The 12858-nt window shown below is 42.1% G+C and overlaps 1 protein-coding gene across 1 annotated transcript in view; it reads right to left on the reverse strand.

Annotated features, from left to right (window-relative positions):
• LOC122929439 (olfactory receptor 6N1-like) overlaps positions 1–9511 on the reverse strand; it is a 29731-nt gene extending 20220 nt beyond the window's left edge. Inside the window, exon 1 of the mRNA XM_044283001.1 lies at positions 8801–9511. Coding sequence (XP_044138936.1) covers positions 8801–9511 — 711 coding nt within the window. The remainder of the gene's footprint in view (positions 1–8800) is intronic.
• Between the last annotated feature and the right edge of the window lie 3347 nt (positions 9512–12858).

The raw sequence follows: 12858 nt of genomic DNA on the forward strand, positions 1-12858 counted from the left end.
GGTGAAATTCACCAAATTTTGGAGAAAACCACAGAAATAAGATAATAATGCACTTATTAAAGCAGATGCAAGCACTATATATGGACTAAGTCCTCACCCTGATATGATAATGTCTGAGACACTTAGTCAATATATTTTGATCAAAACACATCTAAGCCCGCCTACCGAGCGTCAAGGTGGTCTCAGGTCAGGAGGGTCCTACGCTAAACCTACCTAAGCCGTTGGGCTTCTATGTTCAGGAGCGCAGACCCCGCACATATGGTGTGCTGCTCCTTGTAACCTCCATGTGCATCAAGCAACCAATGGGAGGAGGAGCAAGCACAGCCATATGTACCACCTAATTAAGGCGCTCATTGGATAGGGGAGGGGGGCAAAAGTGCAGAGGAATGCTACTCCCAAGATACTAGGTGCGCATTCACACTTGAAGGTGCCACTCCCTCAAGCAAACATCTGCATTTGCATCTGCTTTAATAAGTGCATTATTATCTTATTTCTGTCGTTTTCTTCAATAATATGGCCAGGGACATCTGCAAATTTGTATCATATCGTGCAGGATGTTTTTATCTTAGTTTTTTCTGTGATTTTTTTGTTTATGTAGTGTTTGCTTGAGGGAGTGGCACCTTCAAGTGTGAATGCGCACCTAGTATCTTGGGAGTAGCATTCCTCTGCACTTTTGCCCCCCTCCCCTATCCAATGAGCGCCTTAATTAGGTGGTACATATGGCTGTGCTTGCTCCTCCTCCCATTGGTTGCTTGATGCACATGGAGGTTACAAGGAGCAGCACACCATATGTGCGGCGTCTGCGCTCCTGAACATAGAAGCCCAACGGCTTAGGTAGGTTTAGCGTAGGACCCGCCTGACCTGAGACTACCTTGACGCTCGGTAGGCGGGCTTAGATGCGTTTTGATCAAAATATATTGACTAAGTGTCTCAGACATTATCATATCAGAGTGAGGACTTAGTCCATATATAGTGCTTGCATCTGCTTTAATAAGTGCATTATTATCTTATTTCTGTGGTTTTCTTCAATAATATGGCCAGGGACATCCGCAAATTTGTATCATATCGTGCAGGATGTTTTTATCTTAGTTTTTTCTGTGATTTTTTTGTTTATGTAGTGTTTGCTTGAGGGAGTGGCACCTTCAAGTGTGAATGCGCACCTAGTATCTTGGGAGTAGCATTCCTCTGCACTTTTGCCCCCCTCCCCTATCCAATGAGCGCCTTAATTAGGTGGTACATATGGCTGTGCTTGCTCCTCCTCCCATTGGTTGCTTGATGCACATGGAGGTTACAAGGAGCAGCACACCATATGTGCGGGGTCTGCGCTCCTGAACATAGAAGCCCAACGGCTTAGGTAGGTTTAGCGTAGGACCCGCCTGACCTGAGACCACCTTGACGCTCGGTAGGCGGGCTTAGATGTGTTTTGATCAAAATATATTGACTAAGTGTCTCAGACATTATCATATCAGAGTGAGGACTTAGTCCATATATAGTGCTTGCATCTGCTTTAAAAGGTGCATTATTATCTTATTTCTGTGGTTTTCTTCAATAATATGGCCAGGGACATCCGCAAATTTGTATCATATCGTGCAGGATGTTTTTATCTTAGTTTTTTCTGTGATTTTTTTTTTTCACCAAATTTTGGGTCTGATATTCCCCTGCTGTACCTAGTAGACAGGTAAAAATATTTTACTAATTTGAATGTTACATTTTTGGGTAAAATTCACATATTTTTGGGTCTGATATACCTCTGCTATACCTAGTAAACAGATAACATTTCACTAATTTGTCTGTTACATATTTGGGTGAAATTCACCAATTTTTGGGTGTGCTATACCCTGGCTGTACCTAGTAGACAGGTAAAAACATTTCACTAATTTATCTGCTATATTTTCGGGTGAAATTCACCAATTTTTGGGTGTGATCTACCCCTGCTCTACCTAATAGACAGGTAACGTTTAACAAATTTGTCTGTTACATATTCGGGTGAAATTCACCTATTTTTGGGTCTGATATACCCCTGCTGTACCTAGTAGACAGGTAAAAACATTTTACTAATTTGAATGTTACATTTTTGGGTAAAATTCACAGAATTTTGGGTGTGATATACTTCTGCTGTACCTAGTAGACAGGTCAAAACATGTCACTTATTTGGCTATTACATTTTCGGGTGAAATTCACAAATTTTTGGGTGTGATATACCCCTGCTCTACCTAGTAGACAGGTAACATTTCACTAATTTGTCTGTTACATATTCGGGTGAAATTCACCAATTTTTGGTTGTGACATACCATTGCTCTATCTAGTAGACAGGTAAAACAATTTCACTAATTTGTCTGTTACATTTTCAGGTGAAATTCACCAATTTTTAGGTGTGATATACCCCTGCTATACCTGGTAGATAGGTTAAAAAAAAAACATTAATTTGTCTGTTACTTATTCGGGTAAAATTAACCAATTTTTGGGTGTGATTTACCCCTGCTCTACCTAGTAGACAGGCAAAAAACAAACAAAAAAAAACACTAATTTGTCTATTACATTTTCATGGGAAATTCAACAATTTTTGGCTGTGATATGCACTGCTATACCTAGTAGACAGGTAAAAAAAAATCACTAATTTGTCTGTTACATTGCTGTTACATGCCTAAAGTATGTAAGACTGCAGCCAAAGACAAAAAGGAGAAGGTGAGAATTAATAGTAAGCAGCTGTTGGTGGGTGATTCCATCATAAGAGGTGTGAAGTTTGAGGAGAATAGTGTTGTGAGATGTCTCCCTGGTGCTACCGTTAGCAGGGATAGACGACGGATCCTTAATATTGTTAGGCAAGCAAAGCAGGAAAGGGAAGTGGATGTTATTCTCTATCTTGGGACAAACGATCTGGCATGCAATGAGGTTTCAAAGTTGAAGGAAGCTTTTCACACACTTGGAAAGGATATACGGGAGGTTGCATCAACTGTTTCATTCTCTGCAGTTTTGCCTGTGCATAATCTTAAGCGTGACAGGAAGATGCACATTAAGGAATTCAATGTATGGCTTGGTGAATGGTGTCTGTACCAAGGGTTTGGCTTTGTGTCTCATGTTAGCTCTTGTTGGAATGGAAAAGAACTGTACAAGAAAGATGGTTTGCATCTTTCTCTCAAGGGAACGAATGTCCTCGGTGAACAGTTCCAAGTATTTGCTAAGAAGCATTTAAACTAGGAAAGGGGGGCAAAGGAGTGATAATCCAGCAGTCCAACTGCCCCCCGGAACAATGCCAGAAGAGGCCAGTAGCACAAAGGTTAAGAAATGACAAGCTCAGAGTCTTGTCTACAAATGCTCGCAGTCTAGGAAATAAGATCAATGAACTTGAGGCTATAATGGCATCTGAGAATATAGATGTAGTGGCTGTTACTGAGACGTGGTTCAAGGGGAGTAATAACTGGGATATATCAATACCAGGGTTCTCTCTATACAGGAAAGACAGAGAAGGCAAGAAGGGGGAGGGGTGGCACTGTATGTGAAAGATAGCATAAAATCGAATTTGATATAAGTTAGCAAGAACAATTTAGAGTCAGTTTGGGTTACCTTGCAGCTTGATAATCATAAGGTAACTCGTGTAGGTGTGATATATAGACCACCTAGCCAAGTCAAAGAATTAGATGATCTACTAGTTGAGGAAATAGCTAAAATGACATTGAAGGGGTAAGTTATCATTATGGGAGACTTCAATCTTCCAGATGTAAACTAGAAAACCAAAATAGCTAGTTCTGCCAGGAGTACAGATATTCTAAATTCCCTACTGGGATTATCTCTACAGCAAGTAGTGGAGGAGCCAACCCAGAAGGAGGCCATTTTAGATTTAGTATTCACAAATGGGAATTTGGTATCTGATATTACTGTAGGGGAAAGCTTGGGATCTAGTGATCACCAGTCAGTGTGATTTACTATAAGTACAGTGACTGAGTCACACCACACAAAAACAAAAGTTTTAGATTTTAGAAAAACTGACTTTTCTAAAATTAGATTAGTGGTATACGAGTCGATATCAGACTGGAACAGTTTCATTGGAGTCTAAGAGAAATGGGACTACTTAAAAGTGGCACTATTGAAGGCAACAGAAAATTGCATTAGGCTTGTCAGTGAAAGCAAAAAAAGGAAGAGACCACTGTGGTACTCAGCAGAAGTGGCCAAAATCATTAAAAACAAAAAGATAGCATTTAGGAATTATAAAAAAAAAAAAATGAGGATGACAGGTAAATTTATAAGATTAGGCAGAGAGAGGCCAAACAAGTTATAAGAGCTTCTAAAGCACAGGCAGAAGAGAAATTAGCGCAGTCAGGGAAAAAAGGCGATAAGGCATTATTCAGCTACATAATTGAAAAAAGGAAACTAAAACAAGGAATTACCAAATTAAAAACAAAAGAAGGAAGGTATATGGAAGAAGATAAAGAACTAGCTGACTGCCTCAATGAAAAATTCTGTTCAGTTTTTACAAAGGAAAATGAAGGAGAAGGACCTCAGTTAGGAAAGAAGACTAATGACTCTTTTAATGCATGTGTCTTTACAGAGGAAGAGGTTCTAAGTCAACTGTCTAAAATGAATACAAATAAGTCACAGGGGCCTGATGAGATACACACAAAGCTATTAAAAGAGCTCAGCGGTGAACTAGCAACACCATTAACAGATTTATTTAACCAATTACTGGCAACAGGAGTCGTCCCAGAAGATTGGAAATTAGCAAATGTTGTGCCCATTCACAAGAAAGGTAGTAGGGAGGAATCGGGCAACTATAGGCCAGTAAGCCTGACATCAATAGTGGGGAAATTAATGGAAACCATACTTAAGGAGAGGATTGTGGAACATCTAAAATCCCATGGATTGAAAGATGAAAAACAGCATGGGTTTACTTCAGGGAGATCATGTCAAACTAATCTTATTGATTTTTTTGATTGGGTGACTAAAATAATAGATGGCGGAGGTGCAGTAGACATTGCTTATCTAGACTTTAGTAAAGCTTTTGATACTGTCCCACATAGAAGGCTTATCAATACATTGCAGTCTTTGGGCTTGGACTCCCATATTGTTGAATGGATTAGGCAGTGGCTTAGGGACAGACAACAGAGGGTTGTAGTCAATATTCAGACCAAGGTCTTGTTACCAATGGGGTTCCTCAGGGATCTGTTCTGGGACCCATATTGTTTAATATCTTTATCAGCGAAATTGCAGGAGGCCTCGATGGTAAGGTGTGTCTTTTTGCTGATGATACAAAGATTTGTAACAGGGTTGATGTTCCTGGAGGAATACACCAAATGGAAAAGGACTTAGGAAAACTAGAGGAATGGTCAAAAATCTGGCAACTAAAATGTAATGTTGATAAGTGCAAGATAATGCACCTGGGATGTAAAAACCCAAGAGCAGAATATAAAATCAGTGAAACAGTCCTAACCTCAGTATCTGAGGAAAGGGATTTAGGGATCATTATTTCAGAAGACTTAAAGGTAGGCAGACAATGTCATAGAGCAGCAGGAAATGCTAGCAGGATGCTTGGGTGTATAGGGAGAGGCATTATTAGTAGACAGAGGGGGGCGCTCATGCCGCTCTACAGAGCACTAGTGAGACCTCATTTGGAGTATTGTGCTCAGTACTGGAGGCCATATCTCCAGAAGGATATTGATACTTTGGAGAGAGTTCAGAGAAGAGCTACTAAACTAGTACATGGATTGCAGGATAAAACTTACCAGGAAAGATTAAAGGACCTTAACATGTATAGCTTGGAAGAAAGACGAGACAGAGGGGATATGAGAGAAACTGCTAAATACATAAAGGGAATCAACAAGGTAAAAGAGGAGAGAATATTTAAAAGAAGAAAAACTGCTACAAGAGGACACAGTTTTAAATTAGAGGGGCAAAGGTTTAAAAGTAATATCAGGAAGTATTACTTTACTGAGAGAGTAGTGGATGCATGGAATAGCCTTCCTGCAGAAGTGGTAGCTGCAAATACAGTGGAGGAGTTTAAGCATGCATGGGATAGGCATAAGGCCATCCTTCATATAAGATAGGGCCAGGGGCTATCCATAGTATTCAGTATATTGGGCAGACTAGATGGGCCAAATGGTTCTTATCTGCCGACACATTCTATGTTTCTATGTTACATTCGTGGGTGAAATTCACAAATTTTTGGCTGTGATATACCCCTGCTATACCTAGTAAACAGGTAAAAACATTTCACTAATTTGTCTGTTACATTCTTGGGTTACATTTGACCATTTTTGCTATGATTAAGCCCCTACTTTGCAAAGGTGACAGGGACATAAATTTAAAAAAATCATCTGTTACATTGTCAGGTGACATTTTACCAATTTTGCGGTATACAAACCCATGCTCTGCATAGGTGACAGGGACTTACATTTAAAAAATTCTTCTTCTTTAATTTACGCACGCCCTCTCCTTTCATTAAATGCTTAAATTTTAACAACTTGTCCCACATTTTTGCTTCAATAATTTGTCCCACTTTTCTTTTTTTTTTTTCTTTTTTTTACTTTTAACTCTTTTATTGAGCAAAATTGTAGATACAGACATTTAGCAATGTAGAAATATAGACGGCAACAAGTCGCCTTCAAAATAGATCTGTCAAGTATAATACAATACTATCATCAGTAAGTTTTACATCAATAAAGGGGGAAGGTGGGGGGGGGGGGAGAAAACAACTGGTCATATATTAATAGCTATATGAGGCAAAGACACATATACTAAACAATCTCTATCAATAAAGTCAGCATCTATAGTACTGAGGCCAAGAGCCGACTCCGAGGCGGATAAGGCAAGCTTTTTCAGCTTCTACGAATCTACCCAAAAGGGGGAAAACCATAAAAGACTCAGGGGTTATAACCCCTGAAATGCTTCCAGTCCTTCCACACTTTTTCAAACTTATGGTGGGAGCGCTCTTCCCAGGAGGATATTTCCTCAAATCTATAGATCTGATCAATCCTGAGGAGCCATTGTTCCCAGGATGGGAGTTCCTGAGAGAGCCACATAGTTGGGATAAGAAGCTTGGCCGCACTCAATAGGTATCTGAAAAGCTTTATCTGGGGAGTGTGAAGGGCCTTGGGGAAGAGGTTTAGAAGGGCAATTTCAGGAGAAGCAGGGTATTTGGTTCCACAGATCTGGTTGCTTTGCTTGAAAATATATTCCCACCAGGAAAGAACTTTAGGGCAACTCCACCAAATATGGAGGTATGTACCCCTATCTGACGAGCACCTCCAGCACACGTCCAGAGCAGAAGCAGAGTATAAACACGTTTTATCAGGGGTTTTGTGCCACCTGGAGATTATTTTGAAACTATTCTCTTGGATCCTCACGCATCTGGATGCAGTATGAGGAGAGATATAGATTTTCTGGATTTCATCCTCCTGAAAGGTTCTATGTAGATCCTACTCCCACAGCCGAATATAGGCAGGGACCCGCGAGGCAGGGGGGTCTCTTAATTTTTTATAAAGTTGGGAAATGATTTTAAGAGGGGGCTTTGTCTGAGAAATGATGCTCTCAAACCATGTAAGGGGTCCAAGAAGGTTTTGTAATCCCCCATGTAGGGTCATGTAAGATCTAAGATAATATATTACATTAAATCGTGAGGGGCTGACAACAAGTAACTTGTGCATCTCGTTTGTGGAGATTAGGGAGCCTTCATGGTATAAATCAATGATTTTTATCTAATCCTGGGAGGTATACTGTCTCTAAGTTCATGAGGGGCTAAATTAAATACATCTCCTATAGTCAGAGTAGGAGAGGGAAGAGGTGTACTAATATGGGATCTCTGCAAAGCGTTCCAAGCCTGGAGAGTAGCTTTAATAACCGGAGATATGCCAGAACAAAGAGGTGCAGAGGATAGTTTGCCCAAAAGAGAGGCTGAAAAAGTTGAGCCATGGAGGGATTGCTCCATTGCGACCCACGATTTGTGCGGAGGGCATCGCACCCAGTCCACGACTCTCGCCAAAAGGACAGCTGTACCATATATTTCTGGATCCGGAAGTGAGATTCCCCCTTTCTCTTTTGAGTATGTTAAAGCTTTATAAGCAATCCTAGCCCACTTACCGGACCAAATGAAAGATCTAAATAGAGAACGGAGGGAGGCATAATAGGTAGAGGGTATAGGTAATGGGAGTACCTGTTGGAGATATGTCAGTTTTGGTATGATAAGGGACATTAGTATATTTTTCCTCCCAAACCAGGAGAGGATAGGGATGTCTAAGGCTCCTAAGTCAGATTTAATTTTCTGAAGCAGAGGAAGATAATTCAGATTAAAAAATTGGCCGGGGTCTGTACCGAGTTTGACTCCTAAAAATGTTAAGTGAGGGGAGGACCAGTTAAAAGGCGAAGTTCGGGTTAACTCCTTCTTTAAAGTACTGGAAATACCAGTAGAGATTATAAATGATTTGTTATGGTTGATCTTCAGGTTAGACATAGAGCCAAAGATTTCTAAGAGTTTATAGATCTTAGGGAGGGCCTTGGAAGGATTATGGATCATAATTAGCATGTCATCCGCAAATGCGGCTATTTTATGTTGCTGATCACCTAGGGCTATACCTTGGATATCATCATTTAACCTAATAGATTGCAATAAGGGCTCTAGGGTTAAGACGAATAGGAGGGGTGACAAGGGGCAGCCTTGGCGTGTGCCGTTGCCTATCCGGAAGGGAGCTGACATGGTGTCGTTAACTGTTACGGAGGCCGACGCGTTAAAATACATGGCATGTACGGCTTTAATGAAGTGAGGAGGGAAGTTAATAGAGTGGAGAACCGAGAACATGAATGGCCAACTAACTCTATCAAAGGCCTTCTCAGCGTCTGTGCTGAGAAGGACCAGGGGCAGAGCCCGTTTCTTGACGAAATGAAGAATGTTAAGCACCCTAGCTGTATTGTCCTTCCCTTCTCTGTGTTTGATGAAACCTACTTGATCTCTATGGATCAAGTTTGGGAGGAATTTAGCTAGTCTGTTGGCAAGGAGTTTAGCCAACAGCTTCAAGTCTATATTGAGTAATGAGATGGGCCTGAAATTAGGGCAAAGAGTGTGGTCCTTACCGTCTTTAGGAATCACTGTGATAGTCGCTCTGGTCATATCTCCGGTTAAAGGGACACCCTGCAGAGATGCATTGAAAATAGGTAATAAGTGAGGGATTAATATATCGTGGAAAGTATCATAGTAGGGGATGGGTAGCCCGTCCGGGCCAGGGCATTTTCCTTTTGGGGATTCTCTGATGGCCTTTAACAGTTCTTCTGGGGTAAAAGGGGCAGAAAGATGAAGCCTATCTGGGACCGATAGCTGTGGGAGGTCAAGGCCTTTTAGGAAGGACAAATGATCAGGAACAGCTTCCGGGACACTATTAGTCTGAGACAAGGGGTGTAGGTTATAGAGAGATTCATAAAAGTTCCTAAAAAGAGAGGCTATTCTGTCTGGATCAAAAGTAACTGGGCCCTTTGGGGTTTTCATTTTGTGAACAAAGTTGTTAAGTTTCCTACGTTTAAGTCTTTGCATCATAAACCTAGAAGCTTTATTGCCATGTGCGAAGATCTTTTGTTGTGAGTGCAAAAAATATTTTGCAGACGAGTCATTCAGGAGATTTTTAAGAGAGGCTCTACAAGTTGAAAGCTCGTTTAAGTGAGCTTGAAGTAATGAATTCTTATGGGTACTTTCAAGAGCTCTAATTTTTTCAAGCAGGTCGTCTATCTGTTTCGATCTGACTTTTTTTAATATGAGCTCCCATGCTTATGCAGTGCCCCCTGATGAAAGCCTTGTGGGCATCCCAAATTGTATGTGGTGTGACGTCAGAGGTGCAGTTAGTGTCGAAATAGTTCTCTAGTAGGGTTTTCAGACGAGCTTTGGTGTCCGGGAGGCCTAGAAGTTTTTCATTAAGGCGCCAGTTCCTAAAGGGACGCCTATCCGGCGGGGACAGAAAGGTAAGTGAAATAGGAGCGTGGTCTGAGATGGTGATTGAACTAATTTCCGCCTCTGAACAGTGCTGGAGGTGTTCTCTAGAAACAAATAGATGATCTAAACGCTGATATGAACCGTGAACCTGGGAGAAAAAGGTGTAGTCCCTTACATCCGGGTGAAGAGTACGCCAGACATCTACAAGGTGATTTCTAGCCAAATTTTTTAGGATGGAACTAAGGGCTTTTCGAGATTGAGCTGATTTATTTGAGGAGGAGTCCAAGAACGGATTAAAAACTAGATTGAAGTCCCCCCCCCCCCCCCGAGGAAAGTGATACCTTCTCTGAAATCTTCTGATCTCTTCAAGATATCAGTTAGCCAGAGAATTCGATTAGAGTTAGGTGTATATATATTTATAAGAGTAAATAGGTGCTGACCTATTGTGCCTTTTATCATGATAAATCTACCCTCCGGGTCACAGATTTGCTCCTTTAGAAGGAAAGGGACTTTTTTGTGGAACCCTATGCTAACGCCCTTTGAGTTGGATGATGGGGATCCACTGTGGAACCACAAGGGGAACATGGAAAAGGAAAGGTTGGGGAAGTGATTCAATTTAAAGTGGGTCTCCTGGAGAAAAACAATATTAGCATGTATCCTCTTCAGAATCCCAAAGATGTGGCTCCTCTTAGAGGGGGAGTTACACCCCTTAACATTAAATGAAGCTAGTTTGAAGGCCATCGTTAGGATGTGTAAAGGATCTGGGGAGCTGAATCCACACCTGTATGACAAAAGCGTGCAAGGAGAAAATTAGCTGGAACTTATCTTTTTCAACGTGCCAATGTAAGGAAGAGAGCCTCCGCTTCAGATGGATCTCAGATAATCTGTTGAATGACCATAAAAAATAAAACATTAGAAAAACATAAGTAACAAATGTAACTTGAAAACAGGGATGAAAAGGCAGTATGTTGATGCCAGAGAAGGTCTGGTGGGGGGAATAGGTTAATTACCACTAAGTGACAACCACTTTACTTATTGAAGATGTTTAGACCCGTAGCCAAAGAGATAGGATGGAAGGTATTAAAATTAAGGGTCATGGACCTAAAAAATGGGTCAATGGATACATATTTAGAAGGAAGGGCAGTAAGACAAAAAGCACAAGATGGGGGAGGGGGAGGGGGGGAAACAGGGGGGGTATAGGAGAGGAGAAAAGGGTAGCAAATGGAGAGAGTAATGACACAGACAGGGGAGATAAGGGTTAATAGATCTGTGGGTAGATTCCTTCTAGAGTAAAATCTAAATAGAGGCAAAGGAGGGATAATACAAAGCACTAAATTCGCACTGCCGGAACAGAGGGGACAGCTGTGAACTGCATGGGCAGTCATTGAAGAAAAGATGTATATTCCTCTAGAATGATGTCCTGGGAGCAGAAGTAGATCCGAAGTAAAGGTAAGGTAGCCGGTTATTTCGTGGATGCTTTGCATAGGAGCGGGATCGTTCTGCAGAGAGCAGACGCTGTAGGGGATTCCAGGTGCATTAGAATAAGTTCAACAATCTTCTGAAGCGATGCGCCTGGGGGTAAGAGATTGATTCCTTTTCTTTTGGCGACGCGATTTGGGAGTGTCTTTGGGTTCAAAGGAGGTGTATTTGGGCAGCTCCGGCAGAAGGGTTTAATCCCGAACCAAGTCCCAGTCATCTATATCCAATGGAGAAATGTCCAGGAGATCGTATAACGGGCCCAAGTCCGCGTGGGTTCTGATAGTGATTCTTCTGCCATTGAACGCAAAGGAAAGGCTGAATGGAAAGTTCCACCTATATAGTATTTTACGGTTTCTAAGCCATTCCGTTAATGGTTTTAGAGCTTTCCTTTTCTGAAGGGTAATCGGTGCAAGGTCTTGAATGACTGATATGACCGCTCTGTTGAACTTCACCCCTTCAGGTCTACGGGCTTTGCTTAGGACAGCTTCCTTGTCTGGAAAATGCAAGAAGCGACATATGATGTCTCTAGGAGGGTTGTTTGCGTCTGGTTTTGGACGAAGGGCACGGTGGGCCCTCTCAATGATTAGAGGGTCTGGGCAGTCCGGGCCTAATAAGTCAGCGCAAATAGATCTTACAATGTCCGGGACTTCACATGAAGAGTCTGACTCAGGGACCCCTCTGAACCTGAGGTTATTCCTCCTGCCGCGGTTTTCCTGATCCTCTAAAGCATTATAGACCGCATTAAGATGTAACTTGCATTTCTGCAGGCTAGAGGACGAGGCGGCCTGAAAGTCTAGCATAGCAGCTTGCGTCTCTTAAATCGCTTCTACTCTGCCTCCCACGTGTTTAATGTCTTCCCTCAGTGACGAAATTTCACCTACCAGAGGGCCCATAGCTTTCTGGAGGGCCAGATCTAGGTACTTCCTAGAGATCGGTAGGAGCTTGTGGCTTTTGACACCATCGGTGTCGCTTGTGTCCTCTTGTGCGTCCGGGTCTAACTCAGCAGAGTCTCTGCAGGGAGCCGGCGCCATCTTAGACCCCTTGGCCACGTATGCAGCGGCAGCTTTTTTAATGAAGCGGTCCATATCTCCGCTATTTGCTGGGTTCTTCTGGTGCTGGGACGAATCCCCGGTCCTTTGCTGACCGATCTTGCCCATAATTTAGTCCAGGGGCTTAAGTGAGCTGTAGGAAAGTGGCGTCTTTCTCGGAGAGCTCAGACACAGACGTCCATGTCGGTCTGGCGCTAGCTCCGCCCCCATTTGTCCCACTTTTCTGCTCTATCATATTTAATTTCAAACAATTAACCTCCCTTTCTCACGCTCCCTCTCCGGCGTGGAACCCTGATTCGACGCTAACCGTGGTCAACATGGTAGGCGCAGAAAAGAACATTGAAAGTTGATAGAGCAGATATCCAATTGGTTCGTGGACATCACGGGGATGTGCGACACGGTGGAGCAGTATATGTACACACGCCT

The sequence above is a fragment of the Bufo gargarizans genome, chromosome 2, assembly GCF_014858855.1.
Source record: "Bufo gargarizans isolate SCDJY-AF-19 chromosome 2, ASM1485885v1, whole genome shotgun sequence".
Lineage (NCBI taxonomy): Eukaryota > Metazoa > Chordata > Amphibia > Anura > Bufonidae > Bufo > Bufo gargarizans.